We start from the raw sequence: 26,273 nt of genomic DNA, 5'->3' as shown, positions 1-26,273 counted from the left end.
GGAGGCAGTGATTTTTCAAACACTAGCTCAAAGTACTTTTAACCAGTAACCCAGGAGATTCTGACGTATATTCAGGTTTGAAACTATAACCTAAAAAGCAGTTATCAAACAGTGGTGTGTGGACTTCCAGGTATGCTTGACATTTTTTAGGAGGACTGTGAAGTCAAAACTATTTGTGATAATATGTCATTTTTGCAACAGTGGCATAAAGGTAATGCAGGTAATACTGATGATACCTTGACAGAAATCAAGGCAGTGGCACCAGAATTGCAGTTGTCATTATTCACAGCAGTAATATAATGTGAATATCATTTAACAATGTCAGTGTTGAAGCAGTAAAGATATTAGATCTCTACCATTGAGGACACAATCTGGTTAACATTTTGTGTAATGAGATGGTAAGTATGTGGAAAGCACTCATGCATACTCAGATGTTAAAGTTTATCTCAAGGAAAATGGTCTTACGAGATTGAGTGGGAGCTGAACTTTTCTCATTTATTTGAAAGAGTGACTGATAAAGACTGGATATTCTGACATAGGTTTTTATTTGCAGACATTTTCTCAAATGAGCCAAAGAAAACAACTGTGACTAAATTTGTTGTCAGTGATAAAATTTAAGATTTCAAAAGCAAAAATTAGAATTAAGGAAGCTTGTAACTACCATTGTGAGCTTCATTGCTTCTCACTACCTAAAGACTTTTTAATGAGATTGGTGGTAATATTAATGAATATGATTTTTTTCACATCGTGATGTAATAGAGTTTTTATTCCAGTGTAGTTAACATACAGCATTGTATTAGTTTAGGGTGTACAGTAGTGATTCAGCAATTCCATATATTACTCAGTTTTCATCAAGGTAAGTGTACTCTTAATCCCCTTCACATATTCCCTCACCCCCCACCCCAACCACGCCTCCCCTGCAGTGACCATCTATTTTTTTATAGTTAGTCTGGGGTTTTTTTCTGGCTTGCTTTTACCCTCCTTTGTTCATTTGTTTGATTCTTAAATTCCACATATGAGTGAAACTATATGATATTTATCTTTCTTTGCCTGGCTTATTTCGCTTAGCATTATACCGTCTAGATCCATCCTTGTTGTTATAAATGGCAGAATTTCGTTCTTTTTTATGACCAAATAATATTCCATTATAGATAGCTATATACACTCACACATACATACATACATACACATTACACACACACACACACACACACACACACACACACACACACCCCTTTATTCATCTATCAGTGGAGACTTGGCTGGGTCCATAATTTGGCTGTTATAAATAATGCTGCAATAAACAGAGTGCATATATTCCTTCGAATTAAGAATTCTTTGGGTAAATACCGAGCAGTGCAATTACTGGATCATGTGGTAATTCTGTTTTTAATTTTTTGAGGAACCTCCATGCTCTTTCCCACAGTGGCCACACCAGTTTGTATTCCCACCAACAGTGCATAAGAGTTTTTGTTTAGCCACATCCTCACCAACACTTGTTTCTTGTATTTTAGACTGACAGTGTGAAGTGATAACTCCTTGTAGGTTTTTAAAAATTATTTAAGTATTCTCTACACCCAATGTGGGGCTCAAACTCAAGACCCTGGGATCAAGAGTTACTTTCCCTTTCGACTGAGCCAGCCAGGCACCCCTCCTTGTAGTTTTGGTTTGTATTTCCCTGATGGTGAGTGATGTTGAGCATCTTTTCATTTGTCTGTTGGTCATCTCTGTGTCTTCCTTGGGAAAAGGTCTGTTCGTGTCTTCTGCCTATTTTTTAATTGGATTATTTGTGTTTTCTGTGTTGAGTTTTATAAGTTCTTTATGTATTTTGGATACCAACCCTGTTTTGGATATGTCCTTTGCAAATACCTTCTCTTATTTTGTAGGTTGTCTTTTAGTTTTGTTGGTTGTTTCCTTTGCTGTGCTGAAGCTTTTCATTTTGATGTAGTTCCACTAGTTCATTTTTGCTTTTGTTCCCCCTTGTCCTCAGAAGACCTTTCTAAAAAGTTGTTGTTCTAGCTGATGGCAGAAAAGCTACTGCCTGTGCTGTTTTCTAGGACTTTTGTGGTTTGAGGTCTCACATTTAGGGCCTTTAAGCTGATTTGAATTTATTTTTGTGTATGGTTTAAGAAAATTGTCCAGTATCATTTTCATGTAGCTGTCCAGTTTTCCCATCACCATTTGTTGGGAGACTGTCTTTTTTCCAATGCATATTCTTGCTTCCTTTGTTGAAGATAATTGACCACACAATTGGTTTATTTCTGGGATTTCTCTTTTGTTCCATTGATTTGTGTCTGTTTTTGTGCCAGTACTATACTGTTTTGATCCCTACAGCTTTGTAATACAACTTGAAATTTGGAATTGTGATACATCCAGCTTTTTCTTTTTCAAGATTGCTTTGGCTCTTTTGTGGTCTTTTGTGGTTCTATATAAATTTTAGCATTGTTCTAATTCTGTGAAAAATACTGTTGGTATTTTGATAGGGAATGCATTAAATCTGTAGATTGTAATTATTTCCATAAGTGGCATTAATGTATGATAATATTCACATACTTTAAAATTATTTTGGATTGTGCTTTTGTATAAGCTTGTAAAATAGCTTTTATTTCCTTTTACATTTTCTAAATTTATCTTAACACAAATTTGTAGATAACAATTTGAAAAAGTCTGCTGACCCGAAGTATTGTAAGTATCCTCTGGCTCCTTTTAAAAAAGCCTTTTTGGTATGCATATACTATTTTCTTGTGTCCTACCACACTTCTCCAAAGCAGTACGCTGTATGTCATTATCAAGTAATATGGCCTAAAATTTGTTTTAATCTCAGATTTTTAAATACCTCTTCTATCTTTTTTAAAAATTTGTTTATTATTGTTGAGAGAGAGCACAGCAGGGGAAGGGGAGAGAGAGAGAAAGGGAGAATCCCAAGCAGTGATGTGGGGCTCAAACTCCCAAACCCTGAGATCATGACCTGAGCCAATCATAAGTGTCGGCTTAACCAACTGAGCCACCCAGGCGCCCTAGTCGTATATCTTTATTATAGAGAAAATGCAAACTTGAATTATTCTTGCCATTTCTGTGATGGGTACCTTTTTAGCAATAATTATTTTCCCCTTATTTGAAGAAATCTATTAGGCATTTTTTTTTCTTTTTTACAAATAGTTTATTGTCAGTTTGGTTTCCATATAACACCCAGTGCTCATCCCCACAAGTGCCCCCCTCCATGCCCATCTCCCCACTCGCCCCCACACCCATCAGTCCTTAGTTCTATTAGGCATTTTGAGAGAACTGTTGGTAATCTGCAGGCTTTATGTTGCATGGAATTGGATGTCTCTAACATACTCCCTTAACTTCCCAACGTCTGTATACTTAGTACAGTGGCCTGAATAATAATGAGGGCTTTTACTTCTTTTTCAGATTATTTCTGATGAAAAAACTTAAGGAAGTAACAGATAAAAAGAAAACTAGTCTCTTGAAAAACATAGATGAACAACTCACAGAAGCAGCCAGACAACTGGGGTACTCATTGGAACAGAGAACCATGAAGATGAAACAGAGAGATAAGAAAGTATGGTTTAAATCTGTTAGTCTCAGACCGCTTTGCTATTTAATAGAGATTTTCCTCTCCTGATTCTTTCCTACCTGCACATTGCCCTTCTCTTCTCCTGCCCCATCCTAAGAGCTTGCTCCTGCCCCATCCTAAGAGCTTAATGCCCCCTCAGGGACTCCCTGCGGGGCTGCCCTGTCTGGGTCATTAGAAGACAGCCCGTGAGTGTGGCTTGCTCGGGTGGTTCTCATAGGTCCTTTCCTGAGATAGGCTAGCACTGCTCTGGTTACCAGCTCATGCCAGGACCTCTCACTCTTTTAATTTTGTTTTACCACTCACTTCATACAGTTGAGTGAAAGCAGCTTTTGCATAGTATTTACTTACATTTCTTTAATAGCTAAGGTGGTTGATTTAGTCCAAGGTGTTTTTGGGGGGTCGTTTGTAAAGGTCTGCCTTAGAGTGGTTTAGTTAAGGGCTTCAGACGTAGTTCCCTTTTGAGAGACCACGTGTATTAAGATTTGTTTCTTATCTGCAGCAAATGTGTGTATAAGCAGTTCTGTCGTCTTTTTCCTTACTGACCCCATCAGTGTTTGCTTTTTCATCTCTCCTAACATCTGTAGAGTAGTGGAGTGTTTTGTAAATGGCAAAGACTTCTGGGTTTTGGAAGCTTTTGGTTTTTCACTTAACAAATTTCAGAGTAAGTTAATGGACAAGATAGAAGAATTCTGCTTTGGGGTAAATGAGAATTCTATAGGATTTTATTGTTTTTTTTTTTAATGTTTATTTTTGAGAGAGACAGAGCGTGAGTGGGGGAGGGGCAGACACAGAGAGAGGGAGACCCAGAATCCGTAGCAGGCTCCAGGCTCTGAGCTGTCAGCACAGAGCCCGATGTGAGGCTCAAACTCCCAAACCGCGAGACCATGACCTGAGCCAAAGTCTGACGCTCAACTGACTGAGCCACTCAGGCGCCCCTATAGGATTTTATTCTTACAATGTCTGGTGAAGAATATCACTGTGGAATGAAGGCACCCCAGTCTCCCAGCATTTTCTACTGTGGCCAGTTCATCTGAAAGTTCTAGGCCAAGTTAAGTTCTAGTTATTTCTAGATAAATTGTACTGGTAGTTAAGTAGTTAAATGTATTTATTGGTCATTGAAAATCTTACTTCCACAGTAGGGGCTATACTCAGATAAGTTACAGTCACTAAATTGAAGTCTCAGCAATCCGTCCTTTAATCCTAGAGACCAGAAATAATTTCTAAAAATGTACATTTGAATGAAAGTCATTGCAGTGGAGGTATTTTAAAATTACTCCAAGATGTTATGTTGCCATTTTACCTTCCTAGTTTTCATAGGGAGCGTCTCCTACCTACTGCGTAGAAGGAATGGTAGTATTTTTTTAAGTTCATTTATTTTGAGAGAGCAAGCAGGGTAGGGGCAGAGAGAGAGGGGGGTGAGAGAAAATCCCAGGCAGACTCCGCACTGTCCGTGTAGAGCCCAGTGCCAGGCTCAGACTCAACAAACCATAAGATCATGACCTGAATTGAAATCAGGAGTCGGATGCTTAACCAACTGAGTCATCCAGGTGCCACTTAAATTTTTTTGAGTTTATTCATTTTGAGAAAGAGGGAACTGGGGAAGGGCAGAGAGAGAGGGTGAGAGAATCTCAAGCAGGCTCTGTGCTATTAGAGAGGAGACTGATGGGGGCTTCAACTCACAAACTGTGAGATCATGACCTGAGCCCAAGCCAAGAGTCTGGTGCTAGCTGAATGAGCCACTCAGGCACCCCAGGAATGGTAGCATTTCTTGCCTTGTAATTATGTATTCCTAATTTGCTTGACTGAATACTGCACATTTGTGGACAGAATAACTGGTAATAAATTCTTTCATCAGAGCCTTATTTTTCTACCATGACTGTAATTTATTTCAAAGGAGATTTGTTTAATTCTTCTCCATAAATATAAGATATGATTGGAGTTTATTGTGACTCCTTTCTCCTTGAGATTTCTTTTTAGTATATATTTTTGCTTTCCACAACGTTAGCTGGTGAAAACATAAAGGGAAAAAAAGAACTCAAAAGACAGCCATGATTTTATCCTCCCAAATACAATAGGTTGATGATTTTGCTTTTGATTCCTTGTCTATTAAAAGAAAAGGTCCTCTTTTGTCAAATATTTAATATTTTTCTAGTTCTGAAAAATTCATTCCACTCGTATATCTGAGTTAGTGACTTTGTCCTTTTGTATGAGAGTAATGTATCCATTCTAGCATAATAGTGCACAATATAATACACTAGAAATCATTGTTTTTATTCTTATGGTACTTTATAGTGCTTTGGAATGCAAAGCCCTAATGAGTAACCTCATTTGACTTCTGCAACAAATCTGCAAAGGAATTAGCATCCTGTGTTATAGATCAGTAAATTGAGGTTTACAGAGGCTTTATTCTCTATCTAAAATCATGAGTGACCTGAGACCTAAATTCACAACTTTCATATTTTGCTTGCTTTCCACACTGTCTTACTGATTGGCCATATGCCACTTTATTTTAAAAAATGAAATCTAGGTATAAAGGTAAACACTGATTTAATGTTGCTGTAAAATGAAGGTACGTCATTCTGTCATTCCATCCACCGATTCTGATGGCTCAGAATATCCCCCACCCTTGCCCAAGATTTTCCTAAATTTGTAATCCTAGTCTTCATAATAAAATTGGGATTCTGATGCTTTGCTAATAATGATCTCTTTATGGATAATTAGTGCAGTTAATCATGTAAAAAAATGTGAAAATCTATACATCCCATGATTTTGTTTGTGTGTCAGCTTGAATAGATTAAGCCAGTAGCTATATCACTGTTTGCTTTTTCTTTCATTATCAATACTGTTTTATGACCTGGTTTTTTATACTTAAAATTTATTATCGTTTCATATTGCGAAATGGAAGATCCATTTCATAAATATTTGAGTGGCTGCAGATCACTGTGCTTATGTTCATAGTTAAGGTTGCTTAAAACTTTTCACAAATAGGACAGACCTGGCCATATATACCTACTATTATACCCTTCCTTGCACACTTACTTGATTATTGCCTCAAAAATTACTAGATGTAGTATTGCTAGGCCCAGAGTGGTTTAAAGTGGCTGTGTATGTGTGTGTGGTTTTTCTTTGCTGGTTTTAAATTTGGTGGAGTTTTTATTTTCTTTGTTTGCAAAACAAGTTAACTCTGTACGAGTAAAGCTGGTGTACATACATTCCCAATAGCGATGTAGGGATGCCTGTTCTCATACCTTTGCCACTGTTGTGTAACAGTCCCTTTTAGCCTTTTCCATTTGCATGAGCATAAAATGATAGGTCATTGTTTTAGTTAGCATTTCTTTGATTATAAAGGACATTAAATATTTTTCATTTATCTACTGGCCATTTGTATTTATTTGGTGAACTGCCTGAACTTTGGCCATTTTTCTTTCAGGGTTAGAATTTATATTTTCTTACTTGTATTTTAATTTGGATGTTAGTGTTTTCCTTTTAGAACTCCTTTCTAGTTTAAAAACCTTTATCTTTTGGGGCGCCTGGGTGGCTTAGTCGGTTAAGCGTCCGACTTTCGCTTAGGTCATGATCTCATGGTTCGTGGGTTCGAGCCCCGCGTCGGGCTCTGTGCTGACTGCCAGCTCAGAGCCTGGAGCCTGTTTCGGTCTGTGACTCCCTCTCTCTCTGACCCTCCCCTGCTCACGCTGTCTCTCTCTCTCCTAGAAATAAATAAAACATTAAAAAAAATTAAAAAAAAACCGTTAATTTTTTTTTTTTAATGTTTATTTATTTTGAGAGAGAGAGACAGAGCATGAGTGGAGGAGAGGCAGAGAGAGAGAGAGACATGGAATCCAGAGCAGGCTCCAGGCTCTGAGCTGTCAGCACAGAGGCTGATGCAGGGCTCAAACCCACTAACCGTGAGATTATGACCTTAGCTGAAGTTGGACACTTAACCATTGAGCCACCCAGGCACCCCACATTAATCTTATTTTTACTGTGATATATATAGCAGTAAAATATATTTTTATATTTTGTTCGTGATTTTTATTTGATATTTTAAATTTTATGTTGTCAAATTTATAAATAAGTCTTCTTCTCTAAAATTATTAAAAATATTTGTCTTCTAGTAGATTTATGGTTTTATTTTTACATTTAATCCTGAAATCCATTTGCAGATTATTTCGGTATAAAGAGTAGGATATTACCATGACTTTGTTTTTTCCAAATGGTGAGCTGTTGTCTGAGAGCTTCTTTTGAATAATCTGTCCTTTCTGTTACTTAAGAAAGGTAATGACAGGTGCAAGAGAGTGGGGCCATCTGAGGGAAATAGGTTTTAAGATACAGAGACTTAGGTGAGAAGACTTTAAAATGAAGAACCAGTTTTGGGCTGGTGTCCTTCTTCTGTCTCGGGAATTTTCACTGGCCTGCACAAATAAGTGTAATATATGAAGTGGTGGTTTTGTTGAGGAGAGACCTAATAAGGCCACTGTTGTGAATAAAAAGAAGAATGTAGACGGGAAGGGTTATGGTGGTGGTTGCGGTTGGGCCTGTTCTTGTCTTTGAAGATTACCGCTTAATAAAAGATCACTAGTTATGTTATTGTGCTTCCGGGAAGGGCACCACAAAACTGGGAACTGCTCTGTTTGGGGGAAGTTTGCAAAACCCTGAATTTTCCAGGTAAAAATGGGGAACCTGAACTTAGCAAGATGGACAAGAGGAATTCTGTTCCAATGCATTTTCCTGCTAACAAACACTATTCCTTGTCATCTTAGGCTCAGTTTCTTATGCTTCCTACCTAGAAAATACATTGACCTAAGAGGAAACTTAATATTCTGGCTTGCCTCTTCTGATAAGATGCGTTTGGCATTCCTCCTTATCAAATCAGGCTGCAGACTTCTGTGTGGATGCCACAGTTAGTAAAAGGCAGTTTCACTGTTCTGTCATTTCTTCATGGATTTGACTTTTAGCTAATGTTGAAGAAACTTTGCTGTGGACTCCAAATTTATTGAAATAAAATGTCATTCGGTGTTAACATTTTGACAGAAGTATTGAGGGTTTGGGGCACCGGGGTGTCTCACTCAGTTGGTTAAGTGTCTGACTTCAGCTCAGGCTGTGATCTCACGGTTCATGGGTTCAAGCCCCACATCGGGCTCTGTGCTGACAGCTCAGAGCCTGGAGCCTGCTTTGGATTCTGTGTCTCCCTCTCTCTCTGCCTCTACCTCGCTTGTGTTCTCTCTCAAAAAATTTTAAAAAATTACAAAAATTTTTTTAAAAGTGTTGAGGGTTGGTGTGTCTGCATTTATTTTGGAGAGTTTATTGTTTTTATCTATGTACCATGTCTATTTTGTCTGTTTACCAATCGATTTTATTTATTTTTTAATTTAGGTCGTGACAAAGACCTTTCATGGTGCAGGCTTGGTTGTCCCAGTAGATAAAAATGATGTTGGGTACAGAGAACTCCCTGAAACAGATGGTAATGTATTTTTTATGTAAACTTATGCAGAAGGTTTTCCTTCCATTGAGAAATAAGTATGCTTGCCTTTTGTGGGACAGTCACTAGACCTTAGGGATAAAGATAAGCTCAGGTTTTAGTGTCAGGCCTGAATTAAAACTGGGTAAAGCTGTGTCACCTTAAGCAAATTATTTATCCTCACGAAACCTTGTCTTTTTCATCTATAAAATGGTTAATAATGGTGAATATCATTCATGTATAGGGATGTTTGGAGTGTAGAGTATGTGAGGTGCTTATTAGCATAGTGCTTGTAATAGGGCTCAAAATATGGTAGTTAACTTTGAGAATTTAAAGAATTTTAACCTATTGCTTGGATTTCTTTTTCTGAACTATTTCAGAACACTTGACATTATTGTCAGTTTTTTAAAAATTTATTGAAATAGCGAACAGTTGTTTAGTCCTTTGTGAAAAATTTTTCATCTGTGTATAAGGCTGTTTAGCTTTCAGAAGCCCAAGATCCTTGACTCCTTTGTTTATAAGTATAAAAACTCTTTGAAAATGGACTGTTTATATACAAAATCTAGTAATTGCTATTTTGAAAAAAGAAGAGGAAAAAAGCAACTCTTTCTCCTTTCCTCCATTCCCTTACTTTGAGTGGCCCTTTTGGCATTCCCTTATTCTAAGAGGGATAATATTTAGAGTGAAAACAAAATTAGCACTTGCTCAAGGAAGAACCAAGTACTCCTGCCCAACACGTACAATACTGGTCATCCATTTCCCAGAACAGAACTAACCACCTTGGTTGTTAGTCTCTGGGCTGGGGACCTGGATATTTGCATTTTTAATCAGTTTTCTAAAGCAACTATTCTCAAACTTTGTTATGCAGAGTCTCTGGCCAAGATTAGAATGTCATCACGACTACTTGACTATTCGTTTGTAATTATTTTTGCCATGCCCCCACCACTTAAGAAGAATCCATGGGGAAAATGAATATGCCTGAGCTGTATAATAAATATGATAGGCACTGGCCACACATGGCTACAGAACGCTTCGTATGTGGCTAGTGCAGTTGAAGAGCTAGATTGTAATTTTGCTTGATTTTAATTCATTTAACTTTAAAAACAGAAAATTTTTGCAATGATTGTATGTTGAAATGCTACTACTATTTGGATATAATAGGCTAAATATCTTAACATTAGTTTCACATATTTAATACAGATACTAGAAAAATTTTAATTACATAGGTAGCCCACGTTTTATTTGTTGGACAGGCTAATCTGTCCCTATCCTCCCTGAAGTCAGAGGTGATCCGTCTGTAATGGGGAAGGCGTATAGGCTCTACCTACTTACTGTTCAGTCTTCTGCTTATACTCTAACCTTCTGCCTACCTGTGTGCATGTGCATTTGCAGCTAAAAAGCAGAATTATGGTCTTGTTTGGGAAAGGCTGAGAATGTTTTTTCATAGATAACAGGAGTCACTAAAACTTCAGGGGTGCTAAGTATTAAATTGTAGTACCCTGGAGTAAACCTTATTACCCTCCCCTGGTGGTGGTTCTCTGTTTTTATGGCCAAGATCATTTTTATTTATCTCTACTTTTTTCTAACATTTTAGACATTAGATCCTTCTGTAGTTTAATTTTTGATCGAGAAGTGCAGCAAGGCATAAAATTAGGGACCTAATGTATAATTTTTTCCTTCTCTTTTTTTTTTTTTAGAGACCTAATATCATCTTGCCTTTGCATAGAAAACTATTTGGCAGGAAGTATAGTTGACTGGCAGTCTCTTAATGTGTGGCAGTGTTCAACAAATCACAGTGTAGTCTGTTCCAAACAGTTTGCCTTTTGAAACTGCTTAAACATAACACTCTAACCTGGCAAATAAGATAACCATTGATTGAGCAATACATAAATATCATAGACTGTATCAGTCGATGTATATATAGTAATCCTCACTCTACTCTTTAAAGTAGGTCTTATTTCCATTTTCAGGTGGAAACTGGATTTCAAACTTGGGTCTTTCTGACTGTAGAGTGTTTGCTGGTAACTAAAGAATAATTACTTAGCTAGGGGCACCTGGCTGGTTCCGCCAGTTAGGCATCCAACCCTTGGTTTCAGCTCAGGTCACCATCTCACAGTGGTGGGATCGAGCTCTGCACTGGGCTCTGCTGTGGGTGTGGAGCCTGCTTACAATTCTCTCTGCTCTTCTCCGGCTCGCGTGCGCACACACACTCTCTCCCTCTCAAAAATTTTTATTTTAAAAATTATTAAAGAATAACTGCTTAACCAGTTGCCTAACTTTTACTCTGACACAATCACTATGGCTTGGCTTAAGTATTCCAGTGGTGGTAATAAAAGGATAAAATAAGTATTGAAGCTCCTAAATCAATTGTTGTGAATAGTAACATTTGAGACATTTTTGAGTCATTAAGACTTCACTTAGGTATTAAGTTTGGGCTTCTGTTAAGTGAATTTTTGAGGAAGTTTTTATTGGTGGAAGAACATATTTTTCTTCACATTGGTGGTGAGCTGAATGTTTTCATCTCTGTTCTTTTGTATTTTGATAGGTTAGTAATTGTTATAAATTGCTTATTCTTTTATAGTCCATGTATGACTTGCCTGAAGTGAAAGTAGAAGACATCAGAAAGTGATAAACTTTAAATATGAAGGTCTTCACTTCATGCCAACTCTGAGTTGTAGTGGCTGCTTGGAGCACTGTGGTGAGATTCTAAGGTCTCAGTTAGTTACATCTTCCATGGGCGCAGGAACAAATCCCTTATTTTCCATCCTTAAGAAAGTTTTTGATGGAGACCTGGATCTGTTTCCTTGAAATGATTGGCACTGATTTTTTCTCAAGAAAAGAAAGCTTATGAAGTTTATATAAATCTTTTTAAATGCTTCAAACCAATAAATATATCACCTATTTATAGCCAGGAACATAGGTGATGTGTAATTTGATCAGTGTGATATGCATCTATCAAAGGTGGGAAAAGGAACAAAATACATTTTGTGACCTCACATACAGCATCTGTTCTGTACAGTTGGTGTGACTGAATCAAATAGACTCATATTCAGAGGTTAGAAGCCTTAATACTTACTACTCTTGATAATCTTACATTTATAGTTAGTACAAATAGAAAATTGTGCCTTATATGTATAACATGACTGTTCATGTTCTAACAAATTTTCCTCAACCCCCAGTATAGGAGCCACTTGGTTGAGAAATGTGTTTTTGTTGGTTTGTTTAAATAATACCCATTATTTTCATTATTAGATTATTCTCATGGAAGTAGTTTGTCAGAAGGTATAATCTGTCAAGAAGGAAGTTAATTATATATTGTTTAGTACCTTCCTTCTCATATGCATCCTGAGATATGCACATTGGCATCCAGAAAGTGGTGAAAAAAAATGTTGAAAGCCCCCCACAAAATGTTAAACCACTGGCTATTAAGAGAACATTTTTTTTTCCCCTGAGAGAGAGACAGTATGAGCAGGGGAGGTCAGAGAGAGAGAGAGGGAGATAAGATACAGAATCCGAAACAGGCTCCAGACTCTGAGCTGGCTGTCAGCACAGAGTCTGACGCAGGGCTCGAACCCATGAACCATGAGACCATGACTTGAGCCAAAGTCAGACGCCCAACTGACTGAGCCACCCAGGTGCCCCAAGAGAAAATTTCTAACATTTATCTATGTTCTTATCTCAGATAACACTTTTGCTTTGGCCACACTTTGATAAAAGTTTATTTTGAGAGAGAGAGTGTGTGTGCTCATGTGGGAGAGGGGCAGAGAGAGGAGAGAGAAAAAATCCCAGGTGGGCTCTGAGCTGTCCATGCTGAGCCCAGCATGGGGCTCAAACCTAGGAACTGTGAGATCATGACCTGAGCCAGAAGCAAGAGTCAGATGCTTAACAGATTGAGCCACCTATGCGCCCCTTGGCAAGGATTTCTAATATTGTTGTCTTTTTCTTTGTATGTATGTATGTATGTATGTATGTATGTGTGTATGATTTTAGTAGAACCGGTTGGACAGGACATAAAGGAATAAACTCTATGGTCTGTTTTGATTTTTTTGTTTGTTTTAATCCAATTCCTAATATGGACTAGCCCAGAGGTGGGCACATAGGGTTTCTCTGTATGTGCCATATATTTTGTTTTTCTCCAACAAGTTAAAATGGGAAAAGATTCTTAGTGTGAGAGCAGTTAAAAACAGAGGGTGGGTCAGGTTTGTCCACAGTTTGCTGATCTGTGGACTAAGCTACTGAAAATCTTTGAAAGCTTATGTAAAATCATGGTCGCAACTAGACCATGGTAAAATAGTCTCAATCTGCTAATAAAAAGTCCTTTTTGTTAGGCCATTTTTATCTTAAGAGAACTCATAAAATTGCCATTCTAAATTATATGCCACCCAAAGGCATCTGCTGTACAGAAATTGATTAGGAAAAACCCAATTAGTATCTTTTTATCTTTGATGATGGGTGTAGATCATCTTTTTATATCCTTGGTTTCTTACAGCCAACCTCAAGAAAATTTGCAAGACAATTGTTGAGGCACCAAGTGATGAGGACAGACTAAAAGCTTTTGGTCCCATTCAGGAAATGATGACTTTTGTGCAGTTTGCTAACGATGAATGTGATTATGGTATGGGGCTTGAGCTGGGAATGGATCTCTTTTGTTATGGCTCACATGTGAGTAAAATCTCCCCCTCCCAACCGTCCTTCCTTCCCTCCCCACCCCCCGCCCCACATACAGCGTACTAGAGCGTGCACATGGGTAGGGTGTAAATTCAGCTTGTGTATCAGAATGAATTTTGTGATAAACAGATGTCTACAAACATTTGAAAGGCACCTTGTATTCTGCCAAAGGTGGATAACCAAGGTTATTTGCCTTCAGGTTTACATTTAAGTGAATTTACTTATTAGATGTACTATGGGTATATATATGCCCTTTAGTTGGGTATGTGTGTGGGTATGTACACACACCTTTCCTGGGGCTCCTTTTGTTTTCCATTGTGGTGAGGGATACTTGTTCTTAGGCTCGAATTCCTAGATGAAGAATAGATAGCACAGTAGCCTCCCCACCCCCACCCCACCTAGTTCCTGGTTTCACTTTCGGCGGTTTCAGTTACCCATGGTCAACTGTGGACCAGAAGCAGATGATCCTTCTTCTGAGATACTGGCAGAAGGGCAGTAGTAGCCTAACACTGTATCACAATGCCTACATCATTCACCTCATGCATCGTGTTACGTAGGCATTTTATCATGTCACCTCATCATAAGAAGGGCTAGTACAGTATTTTGAAAGCCACCACATTCATATAGAATTATAATCATATACTCTAATAGAAGCTATTTTATTTTTCCTGTTAATAATCTCTTACTGTGCCTAATTTATGGGAAAACATAGTATATATAGGGTTCAGAGTTTTAGGCATCCACTTGGGGTCTCGAAGCCTATCCCTTGTGGTCAGCAGGGGAGCCACTGTTTTTTAAAATAGGCTTTAGATGAAATTATTTAAAACAGGAGTTTTTTAAATCATGAACTTTGCTTAATAGGAAAGACCTACTTAACAGTTAACACAGTGCTTATTCACTGTAGTTGCCTAGAGGTGTAGAGGCTGGAACATGTTTCTGGGGCTAAACTGTTCACATCTTCCCCACCTAGTAGCTGTGTAAGACTGGGCAGTTTTTCCAACACTGTCGTACCCGTGTCCCTTAGCAATAAATGTCTGCACACATGCACGGACCTTTCTCATTTACGCTGCCATGTCACCTAGCAACCTACCACACAACAAGAGGTAAACCATCTTGTGTTCTGTAGACTGTCAGGACCAAGACTAAACCAGCAGCTCTGTAACTTCACACATCACAACCACCTGGAGGGTCTCTTTAAACACAGAATGGGCATACTGCCCCCCCCACCCCCGCCAGTTTTGATTGAGTTATTGGAGGAATCTTTTGAATTTGGACTTCTGACTAGTTACCAGGTCAAGCTGATCCACTGGGCCAGGGAGTCTATTTTGAGAACTCTGCTCTAACCGTATTACTGCATTTCTCTGCCTACCTTACATATGGTTATTAGTAAAAATAAAATGTTTAACAGCCAGAATAATAGTCGTTGGCCAATCCTAATAATGCCAGGCCTGCCAAAAACATGAATCACCATAATTGAAAATGGTTGTGAGAACTGAGGCATGTGAACAGGCTTGGCACAGTACTTAGCATAGAGTAGGTGCTAAATGTTCATTTAACAAAAGCAGTGCCAGTTTCTCTTCCAGTATGTGTATATGTAGTAGCCATAGTCAGGTCACTTGGTAAACCTAAGGCAGTGACTTAAGAGATGGAGCAGGGTTCCGTGGTGTGTGGGGGAGAGTTAGTTTGAAGATAAATGACAGGAAGTGTGCCTTAAAAACAGCATACCTATTCTTATAGTATCAACTAAGCAAAATAATGATTTAAAATCTTAACTGGTCAGGATACACTAGAGCAGGGAAAAGCATTTGAGCATATAGTTTGGGGCAAGTAAAAAGGATGATAAACCATGAAGGAAATAAGGAAAGTTATAAAGAAATAAGGAAAGTTATAAATTTGTTTTCTTCTGAATTTTCTTCAAGATGTCCCGTCTTTTAGAACTACAAGATTGCCTCTCGGACAGAAAGCTAAGTCCTGTGTCATTTCACTGTTCCTAATCAATTATAGAATGTAGCTAAAATTATGGTAGAGTGTGCTGTCTGAAACAAGAGCTTTTGCAGTGTATGTTTTTGCTACTTACTAGGGCATCTGCTATAGTCTCTGCTTAATGTTATGTTCTTTTCTTTTTCAGTATTTTCACAAAGTTGCTGGCCAGCTTTTACCTCTTGCATATAATCTGTTGAAGAGGAATCTCTTTGCAGAAATTATTGAAGATCATCTGGCAAACAGAAGTAAAGAGAACATAGACCAACTTGCAGCATGAATGAGAATTGGCTTTCTTTTGGTGTACAGTATTTTAAAGCATAGTGTTAAACTTGTGAATTTGTTTTTAAGGAATACAGAAAATAAATTGATGGAAATATTTACTAAAAACTTACAAAGCTCTTCTAGCTGGTTTCTTTCATGTGCAGATAAATGGCAGTCAGTGATCTAAATGGTGATGCCCTAATCACATCTGAATGACAACCGAAGTCGTCCTCTAACATGTCACAGCAAGTCACTATCTACTGCTTTTAACATATGGGCACTAAAAATGTATTTCTCAGACTAGAATTAATAGCCATAGCTTTAAGGACTAGATTTATGGGGGTGCCTAGGTGGCTAAGAAGGTTGTGTGTCCCAACTCTTGATTTCAGCTCAGGTCATGATCCCAGGATTGTGGGATAAAGGTGCGTGTCAGGCTTAAGCACTGCTTAAGATTCTGTCTCTCTCCCTCCCTCCCTCCTTCCCTCCCTCTCCCTCTCTCTTAAAAAAAAAGGTGGGGGGACTAGATTCATGGTTGATGGAGAGGACATAGGAGAAACAAACTTGGAAGGTGCCTGACCCCAGACGTACCAAAGCTGCATTTTAACAGTATCTCCAGCTAATTCATATGTAGTCTGGTTACCTATTAGGTATATCATTAAAGCCGTTCTTGGACTCACTATTTACTAATCGATATAGCATAGAATATTGATATACAGTATAGTGTACTAATCACTAGACCATTGATTTAGATTTGAAAGTTTTCTGCAAATTTTATCATTGGATTTCTAGTACAAATCTGGATACAACTGTATTTTACCAGATTCACATCCTATTTAAATCTGACAAAATGTCCTTCACCTTAAAAATAGAGAGCAAACCATGAAATGTAAAATAGCAAACTGGGGATTGAGCTCTCAGGGAAAGAGCATACATGCTTCTTCCCCTTCTTATGAAGTTAAAGAAAGCCCTTAGGTCCTCTAATAACCCCAATTTGCAGAAGATTGACTTGACTTACCCAAAGAACTTTTGTTGAACAGCCAGTATCCAAAATCTACTTTGTCAGCTGCCTCCTTAAAATAACTTGAGATCCTTAACTCTTTTTGATCTAAAGTATGACGTAATTATAAGCAAACACTCTGAACCAGTGTTTTTTAATATGAGTACCTTGTCTCCCCATTTAGGCTATACGCTTTTAAGAACAGTTTATCAGTGCATATCCCCTTCGGTCACACAAACCTTTGAATATATATGTATTTGTTGAATAAAATGACCCTATTCCATACTCCTGGGTGCCAGATAAAAATCACACTAGCAAAACTCGGGAAACTACCTTGAGATGCCCTTAAGAATTCTTGACTTCTCAGACAACAGACTGTTTTCTGTCAAAAATCTCTACTACAGCCTATACCTAGTATCTTCCCATGGCCCACATGCTGCATTGGTAGGCCATTAAGATTCTTTCTTGGAGATACTTTATACAATAGCCTATTTAGCCAAACTAAACTGGAGAGAGCTTTTTATCTTCTATTACTATACCAGAACTTGTATAGTTCTGATAGGGAGGTATCAAGAGGTTTTAAGAAACGGCCACATTTCAGCTGCATAAGCATCTGCAGGTCCTGGACCCATCTGAACTGTTAGCTGGTTTATATTAAGATTACAGTAACATTAGCTCACACATACTTTGATTAGAAAGGGTGACCAAATCACAGTTGGTCTTAAATAACTGAACATTTTAGAAGCTCTTGAACTTTTTTCCTTCAGATTTCATTAGTTTCTAAGGTACTTAATGTTGGGGACAGTATTTAAAAATAGTTAACAAATCTTTTAAACACTGATTATTCAAATAAATGCAACCATCTTATATTAAACCAATCTGCTTAGCTGGAAATACTAGATTCCTTTCATTTTGCCATTTCTTGACCCTTTAGTTTCAAATATAGTTTGTAGCTTTTTAAAAATATGCCTTCTTGTGATCAGTAACATGGATTTAAACAGGATTTCTTATCAAGGAACAAATTAAAGGGGGACAAAATAAGATCCAACTTTTCATCCATTCTTTATACAAAGTTAACATGAATGTGTATTTTCAGAAAGCTGGGTATAACAGCCAAGATTGAATTGGATACCAATGCCAAGAATATGGCTGTTATAATTTCGATACTGTAGTTGTGGATTTCCAGCGTCAAATTCTCAGCTTGTATCAGAGGGCTGGAAGCGTTTCAAGAGGTACTGACCTTCCAACTACATTTTTCATTGAAGCGTAAGCTCCTTACAATACAATACCAAACCTCTCTTTTCCCCCTCACTGGAGCACAGTCCACTGAAACCTAGTTTGCTAAATATTTTTATCCTCCTAGGATGTGGCCATCCAATAGCTATGGTAGCTTCCAAATGCCACCCATCCACTTCTGTTCTCTGAGAACACATACATTTTAAGTGCCCAGACTCATGAAGCACCTTGACCCAGTAAAAATTTAACAGAAAATCAATACCCAACTCTAGCTAAGCTCACTTCTGGAGCTTGATAACTGAATTTCTAGATAATCTCTCAAATACATATAGAAAAATACACCCAAGGAAAACAAGGAAAGCTCTAAAACTTTATCCAAGATAGTGCTACAAACTATGTCTCTACAATGACAAATACCCAGTATCTATGCAGATGTTCCTTCTGATACCCTAAACCTCACAGTTTATTCGGTGACCTAGACCAGGGGTCAACAAACTAGGGCTGAGAGCCAAATCCGGCTCACTCCTTCCTGTTTTTTAAAAAATTTTATGGAGAAATAGCCACACCCACTCAGTTGCATATCATGTGTGCCTACATTGGCAGAGTGGCTGCAGCAGACGCCGTATGACCCAAAGGGCCTATTTACTAACTGGCAGGCACTTCACAGAAGAAAATTTACTGACCCCTGATCTAGATGGGTACCCCACTTTAGCCATCAATTCTAAAGTCACACCCTAGACCCTGTCAGCACCAATAGTAAACCCCCCTCATAATCTCAACTTCAAGCATCCTACTGTCCAAGATCTCAGCACCAAAGTCTTCCTCTAGTCCCCAGCTCCAACCACTTTCCAACCCCACCACAACCTACAATTCACCAATCTAACAGCCTTTTTCACTGTTTGCTTCATATTCTTACTTCTCTCTTCACTCTGCTCTTATATTCCACTCTCCATCATATTCACTCCCACATCTACTCCACTGCCCCTCTTTCCTTTAGTTGTACTTATGTTAAAAACTTAAGCCTGATAAAAAGCTGCCTACTCCTACTTCTGCTCAGTATCAGGAGGTTGGGGAAAAAAATACAACCATGACAACTGGCCTCCTTTTAACCTCAGGTTGGTCAGGCTGTTGCCCATTGATCCTACTACTTTCACATCTTCTCTCAAACACATAACACCTCCCAGCCCTCAGTTTACTTCATTGAGAAAAAACAAGGAAACTTCCACCAAATCTCACCACACTACCAACTGCCCAATATACTCTGCCTTTTCCACATTGTTACGAATGGTGCTCAATGTCCCCACTATGTGCCTGAGATGATATCCCCTCTTGCCTACTCAAGGACCTCTCATTAGATCAATTTTTCTCCCAAACATTTCCATCAACAACAAAAGCTATTATCTTCTGCATCTTAAAACAGCCTTTATCACACATTCTGTTTCTGAAAAGCTCCCTAAGAATTGGGAGTAGCTGCCTTTAAATGCTTTCAATCTCTGTTAAACCCATTCCCATCAGACTATTGCCTGATCTCACTGAACCTGCTTTGGTCAAAGTTATCCATTATCTCTACACTGGGCAATTTTCAGTCCCCATTTACTTTACTGATCAGCAACAACTGAAAAGTTGACCCTCCTTGAAACTATTACTCACCTGCCTTTCTCTTAAAGGCACCACTCTTCACCCTACCTCACTGGTAGGGTGGCTCCCTCTTGTGGCCTCTCATCTCCTCAAATCTAACTATACATGGATTTCAATGCTCAGTCCCTCTCTAGCCACTTAATCCCATGGTGATCTCATTCTGACTCAGGATGATGATACCTCCCATATTTTTTAGGTCTCTCAGGCTGGATCTTTCTTCTTGAACTTGAGTCTCATATATACAACTGCCTATTTTGAAAAGACTTCTTAAAATTTAATGTCTAAAACCAAAATTCCTTACAAGTCAAATCTATTCTTCCTGAAGTCCTTCCCAATCCAGTCAGTGGCCATTCTTCTGTAGTTACTCAGGCTAAAAACCTTGCAGACATCCTTTACTCCTCATGTAGCACTCCACATTCAATCCGTTAGCAAATCCTGTCTAGGCCAACCTCCAAAATGTCTAAAACCCAGCCACTTCCTTGACCTCTACCAGTTCCAGTCAGGTTCAAGCCTCTATGGTATCTTACCTTGATTATTCCAAGAACCTTCTAATTGGTCTTCCTACCCCTTCCCACCCTATCCAATGTAGTCTAACCCCAACAAAGCAGCCAGAGATCATGTCACTTTTCTGCCTCACTGGCTTCCCATTTTATTCCAAATAAAATTCACATCCCTACATCCCCAACCTCTTTCCTCATCTTCCACCCCACTCCCCATTCCAGCCAGTGACTTACTTGGTATTACCTGTAATTGTCAGGCAAACCCTACCTCAGGATGTTTGCGTACACTATTTATTCTTCTTGGAACATTCTCCTTACAGATAACTGTATCATCCTTCACTTTCTTCAGGATTCTGCTCAAATGTCACCTTATCCCTGAGGCCTTCTTTCATCATCCTTTATTAAAATAGCATCCTCCCCATTACTTTTCTTCATTAGAATGGGAATTTTTGCCTGATTTACATATGCCTAAAATAGTGTGTGACACATAGAAATAAAAAAAAAATTGCTGAACTAATTGACTTGTGATATTTATCAACATAAGATATACCATATATGTTTCTTCATCTGATGGAATGTAAGCTTCAATGAATGACAGCACAGCATCTATCTACAGTAAGTACTTAAAAAAGGGGAGGGGAGTACCCCTGGGTGGCTCAGTTTGTTAAGCATCTGACTTCAGCTCAGGTCATGATCTCAGGGTTTGTGAGTTCAAGCCCTGTGTCAGGCTCTGTGCTGACAGCTCAGAGCCTGGAGCCTGCTTCAGATTCTGTGTCTCCCTCTTTCTCTACCCCTCTCCACTGGGGCTCTGTCTCTCTCTCTCTCAAAAATAAACATTAAAAAAAAAAGTAGTGATCAAACTAAATGAATGAAAAAAAAATCTATCCTGGGCTTTTTAGTAAGTGTTTTACTTTTTAGTAAGAGTTTCATAGTAGACTACTGAAATCTTTTAGGAATTCAAAGGTTACCACCTCCTTTCAGGCAGTTCTATTAGCAAATTTACAGAGTAATACCTTAAAAACATGTATATCATTCACGTTTTATCTTCATGCTAACAGCATAATTTTTCTTTTTGAAAGTAAACTGAAGTGAAATCTTTTGGTAAACCTGCAACTTCTCGCTGACAAATGGAGGCTCTATCCTATTGCTGGCAGTATGTACATCCTGCTAGTCAACCCAGAGTCTATTCTCCCATCGCTCCTTGCCTGCAAAGTAGGGGCTTTGTAACCTGAGCGACACATCTTATTCACCACCCCTTGGAGGCTGCACGCCCCAGGCTTATTGGCCTGCACTGCATAGAGCAGCAGTAAAGCGGGAGGACTGTTAGAGATATAATTAAAGGCCAAACCACACATTGTCATATAGATTTTAATAGAGTTTTCTGATTAACTCATCACAGTAATCATTTTTACTGTAATGATATGCAGCTTTACTACACTAGTATAAATAAAAACAGATAAATACAGCTCTAGGCAACATCACAGATTAACAAACTAAGCATTCTTCATGAACCAAAACTGAAAACAATTATTAATAAGAGATGCTGACACCCTTGCCCATTCTCATCATACCTTCTGAAAAAGGGTACTCCAATAAGGCGCTCCACTGATTATATTGGTCAATTAATTTGCCAATTAGCCAGGCACATATATTTCATGGTCTCTACTATTTCATCGTTTGGTTGAAAAGCAGACACACCTCAATATATCAAAAAGAAAAGTGGAACAGATAGTATTACCAAAGAAAACCACTGAATGCATTAAAGATAAAACACTTTTCCTGTATTTTAGTGGTAAGACATGTCAAGGGATAGAAATATACCAAGAAGAAAATTAATATCCACCTTGAATATCCACCCTGAAATGTCAGTCTGTGAAGCAGGATGGCCAATGAAAGAAATCAAAAAGGAAACACGGAAAATCAAATCCATGTGAAGTCTGATGTTATGAAACTATCTGCAAAGAAACTGGTTTCTCCTTTGAAGACACAGAACTCAAGAGAAGCTATTCAATAGCCAACGCTGAGGAGTTCAGACTGCAGATACACTTAGGACAAGATACAGGAGTATCATTTAGAAAATATTTTACTCTGGATGGCCAAATGAAGGGATCATTAAGAAAGCTTGAAGTCTGCCGAAGGAAGGAAGTAAACTAAGATTCAAAATACTAATTTTAGGCAGATAGCAAAACTAAGAATGTTCCATGAAATTCCTAAAATGTTGCTCAACTTTCAACTGTCATTCTATTATGGCTTCACGATCTAATAAAGCTTCAAGATCTTATAGAGACATTATTTTTTAAGAACTAGGAAGTGAAGAATTACTTCCAAAATAAAAACGGCTCATTGCCAGTTATGCTTCAGAAAATGTCTGTCTGCAAAAATTCATTTCCTACCAAAAATGCATAAGCACAGAATATTTAGGACAGTCCTTCATGTAAACAGCCTTTGCTGATAGTGAATTAAGCCCATGATTAAGACAGACATTTCCAAAAACAAAATTCCAAACGTACCCCAGTACATTTTCAATTCATCCTTCAAAACTCTGCACTGTGGATATTCAACACAATACTCGAACACTTATGGATGTGATATACTCAAAGACTTAAAGGTTATGTTCATATTAAAATTTTAACTACTAGCTTTGCAACAATCTTCAATTTTTTAAAAAAAATGGTTAATACTATTTAACTTTTGGTTTTAATCTGCAAAGTGATTTGTCTATGTTTTAACTTTCTAGCTAATGAGTCAAAATGTATAGAGGTCAGAAGATGTAATCCAGAGGATGGCAGTGGAAGATCAGAAAAAGGTTTATGTACACACCGAATCACAGACAAATAACCACAACCTCTTTTTAAACCCTTGTTCCCATTGTAAACTTTGTTCATATCTCCATATTTGTAAGTCTGAATTAGTCTATAAAAATCACATTAAAAAGGTAAAGTTATTTAAGCGCGATATTAACTGATCTGTATTTTATAAATTTTAATCCATAAAAATATAAATAAGAATGGTAAATTTTTAAGAAAAGAAATATACATTTAGTGCAAGTTATGAATTACATTTCTTCTTCAGTGTCAGCAATAAGATATCTTGAGAAAAGAAAAAAAAATGATCTAATTTCAAGGAAAAAAAATTCCAGTGTTTAAACATGCAATTAATTCCAGTTACAGCTAAACAGAATACTTCCTTCTCTTCTCTGTCAAAGCAGCAGCATTTTGTTTCCTTATGCTGAACAGTACTTGTATATTATAGTAATTTTAGAATAGAAAATTTGCATAAGACCAGGTCACATTATCCATAAAGTCAGAGAGGAAAAAAAAACAAAAAGAAAACTCTGTTTATCCTTAACAAGTCAAGTATCATTGTTGTTGATTCTGAACCACAATGCACACAAGCTGAGAGCTTTTGTTCAAGCTTCATTCGAGATTTTACCTGTTTGATTAGCCTTTGTTGTACATGGGACAGCTCCAAGCATTCAGCGATGGTACAAACTACATGGTTAATGGCACAAGAAACACTCCCTTCTTGTGATGAAACTTCAGTAAAATCACAGTACATCTCAATATGAGAAAGGACTGTTTCAAAAGGGTACACCAATTTAAAGAGGCTTTGTTACAGCTCAAGAGAGAAAAAAAAGAGAGGGAGATGGAGAGGGAGAGGGAGGGGGAGAGAGAGAGAAATAAAAGCTCTTCTGGAATGTAGAAAGATAATGCTTAACTATAGAAGTCATGAATTAAACAGAACAGTTTTGATACAAAAGGGCAAGACCCTGCAGTCTTATAGATGGCTCAATTCAAATAATCCCTCCAGAATAGGGACTGATAATGCGTCTTTGCAATGTTGGAGTAACCAGCCAGGTGCTCCAGGACTGCGGCGTCCTCTCCGTTGAGGCTCAAGCCTGCACTATCACAGCATGTCCTCGGCTGAATGCATCCAGTGCAGAACCACAGGAGATGATTTGCTGCTCTCGGTTAGATGGGGAAATACCTCCTTCTCTCTCGCCTTTCCCTCCCCAAACAACTCCTCCATGCCACCAGCATTATTTGCAAACCATGTTGCAAAAGCCTGGGCTTTTGTATTTCCTTTTTTTTTTTTTTTTTTTTTTTTTAAAGGAGAAAAAAAAGTAGACGACTCCCTCAGGTTAAAGAGTTGTGCTATTCAACAAATGAACTTCCTCTTCTGTTTCCTCTCTCTCCTAATCTATAGGATTCAGTTGAACATTATTGAAGCGGGGTCTTGGTTTGCCGTCTGGGCCATATGACGGAGGATATCTTTTTTTGTTATAATGCCAAGGAGGCGCCTGAAAGGAATAAACAGAAGAGTGCTATTTAAATAAAAGAGAAAAGAAAAGAAGAGCTAAATCTATAGCTAACCCTTTTTGTTGACAGGAAAAGAGCAAAGCAAGCACCGTGATTTTGTATTTTCAGAAAGTTTTTGGTAAAGATAATTAGCCAGCAACCACCCTTTGATATGAAAGTATTATGGTCACTAATAATACAATGTCCTTTCCACTGAGACTCAGGACTGCATGCCTCACTGAAGTAGAGGTGTTTTGATTAATGTATGCCAACAAAAAAGTAACCAAAAAATGGGAGAATATATAAAATAAGGAATGACACTGATCCCGTTTGAGAAGGAAAATTCATCCCCATGACATCAAGAAAGCAGTAAAATGTCTGATGACCAAATCTCCTCAATATTCCACGGTTTTAAAACCAAACTTAACCAATTTCAAAAAATAATGTAAAGATTGCCCAGTTGTATGCAGAATCTTCATGAAAGCACATACAATCGAGATAAAATGCATATAAAACTGGTCAAAGAACTCCAATCCCAAACTTCAGAGCCCCAAAAATTGTAAGACAACCCAAGTTTCTAGTACACACATCAATGTTTTCCTCTTTTGATTTTGGCCAAAAAAGTTAAGATACAGTGCTTTTATGAAAGTCTTGATTGTTAATGCTTACATTAAAAGATAGGTGAAAAATCAAAAAGCAGTCCTAAAAGATTATTATAGATGAAGCAGAAAGCAGAATGAATGAGTAGCTACTTATTATTCTGGTTAGTAGTTTTTTAAAAAAGGATGCATGAAACACTTGTGAAATATTAGCATACAACAGGAATACATAATCAGTTGTGTACTTAAGCAAACTGGGACAGGTTTTGTATAGGTATGACAATTGCAGGGCAAAATAATTTCAGGCATTAATTGCTAAAGCCAGACGATTTTTTAGGTTATGTGATTAAGATAAATTCAAAATTTATCTTTAGTCATGAAACCACTAGGACATAAAACCGGTTAAAACAAATGCATTTGACCTCATGAGCTGCTCACAGTATTCTGGAAACATCATACAAAAGGGGCACACACATAATCTAGGTACAGGTTAATAATGAAATGGCAGGACACACATTCTGGACTGTGAAGGGATGCAAGGTGTAGCAGAAGAAGAATTAATGCCAAGATCACAAATATATACAACATTACACTCTACTTAGTGTGCCCATAAAAAATACGTTTAACATTCAGCAATTGTAACATTGCTTAGCTCCGTTAACAATCATTTAAGAGCTTAGATTTACCACGAGACTACCACAAGATTAGGAAACATAAAAAAAGAAAAAGGGTTTGGTGGATTTGGTGGGGCAGACATTTTTAACCAGTCAGGCATCTTCTGAGACCGGTGTATCTGCTAATGTAGACAGACTTGTGTTTACTTTAAGAATGTCCAGTGATATTTACTCATTTAACTACCAAACTGTTTAGAGTTCTTAAACTGCAACCAATGATTCTGATGAGAGATGGTAACTTTTGCTTACTTCCTGTGAATAGAATTTTACAAATATCTAAATTCATCTTACAAACATAGTTTATGAGATAGAACTGTAATTGGCAGCGTGTAGGATTTTTGTATTTAGCAGATATCTGGGAAAGACAGAACTGAACAGTTC

The 26,273-nt window shown here is 37.8% G+C and overlaps 2 protein-coding genes across 5 annotated transcripts in view; one reads left to right on the top strand and one right to left on the bottom strand.

Annotated features, from left to right (window-relative positions):
• The window catches only part of LOC120221693 (histone PARylation factor 1), a 29,977-nt gene extending 13,898 nt beyond the window's left edge, over positions 1-16,079 (top strand). The window contains exons 5-8 of the mRNA XM_039219217.1: positions 3,415-3,565; positions 8,954-9,041; positions 13,528-13,700; positions 15,835-16,079. Of these exons, the coding sequence (XP_039075148.1) occupies positions 3,415-3,565; positions 8,954-9,041; positions 13,528-13,700; positions 15,835-15,966 (544 nt within the window). The 3' untranslated portion in view covers positions 15,967-16,079. The remainder of the gene's footprint in view (positions 1-3,414; positions 3,566-8,953; positions 9,042-13,527; positions 13,701-15,834) is intronic.
• A 5,596-nt stretch (positions 16,080-21,675) lies between these two features.
• CLCN3 (chloride voltage-gated channel 3) overlaps positions 21,676-26,273 on the bottom strand; it is a 93,895-nt gene continuing 89,297 nt past the window's right edge. For all 4 annotated transcript variants that reach the window (XM_039219208.1, XM_039219210.1, XM_039219209.1 and 1 more), the window contains one exon: positions 21,676-24,621. In XM_039219208.1, the coding sequence (XP_039075139.1) occupies positions 24,517-24,621 (105 nt within the window). In that variant the 3' untranslated portion in view covers positions 21,676-24,516. The remainder of the gene's footprint in view (positions 24,622-26,273) is intronic.

This window comes from Hyaena hyaena, unplaced genomic scaffold, assembly GCF_003009895.1.
Source record: "Hyaena hyaena isolate Hyena2069 unplaced genomic scaffold, ASM300989v1 scaffold_804, whole genome shotgun sequence".
Lineage (NCBI taxonomy): Eukaryota > Metazoa > Chordata > Mammalia > Carnivora > Hyaenidae > Hyaena > Hyaena hyaena.
Note: the sequence above shows the minus strand (reverse complement) of the source record. Positions and strands in the feature narration are given on the sequence as shown.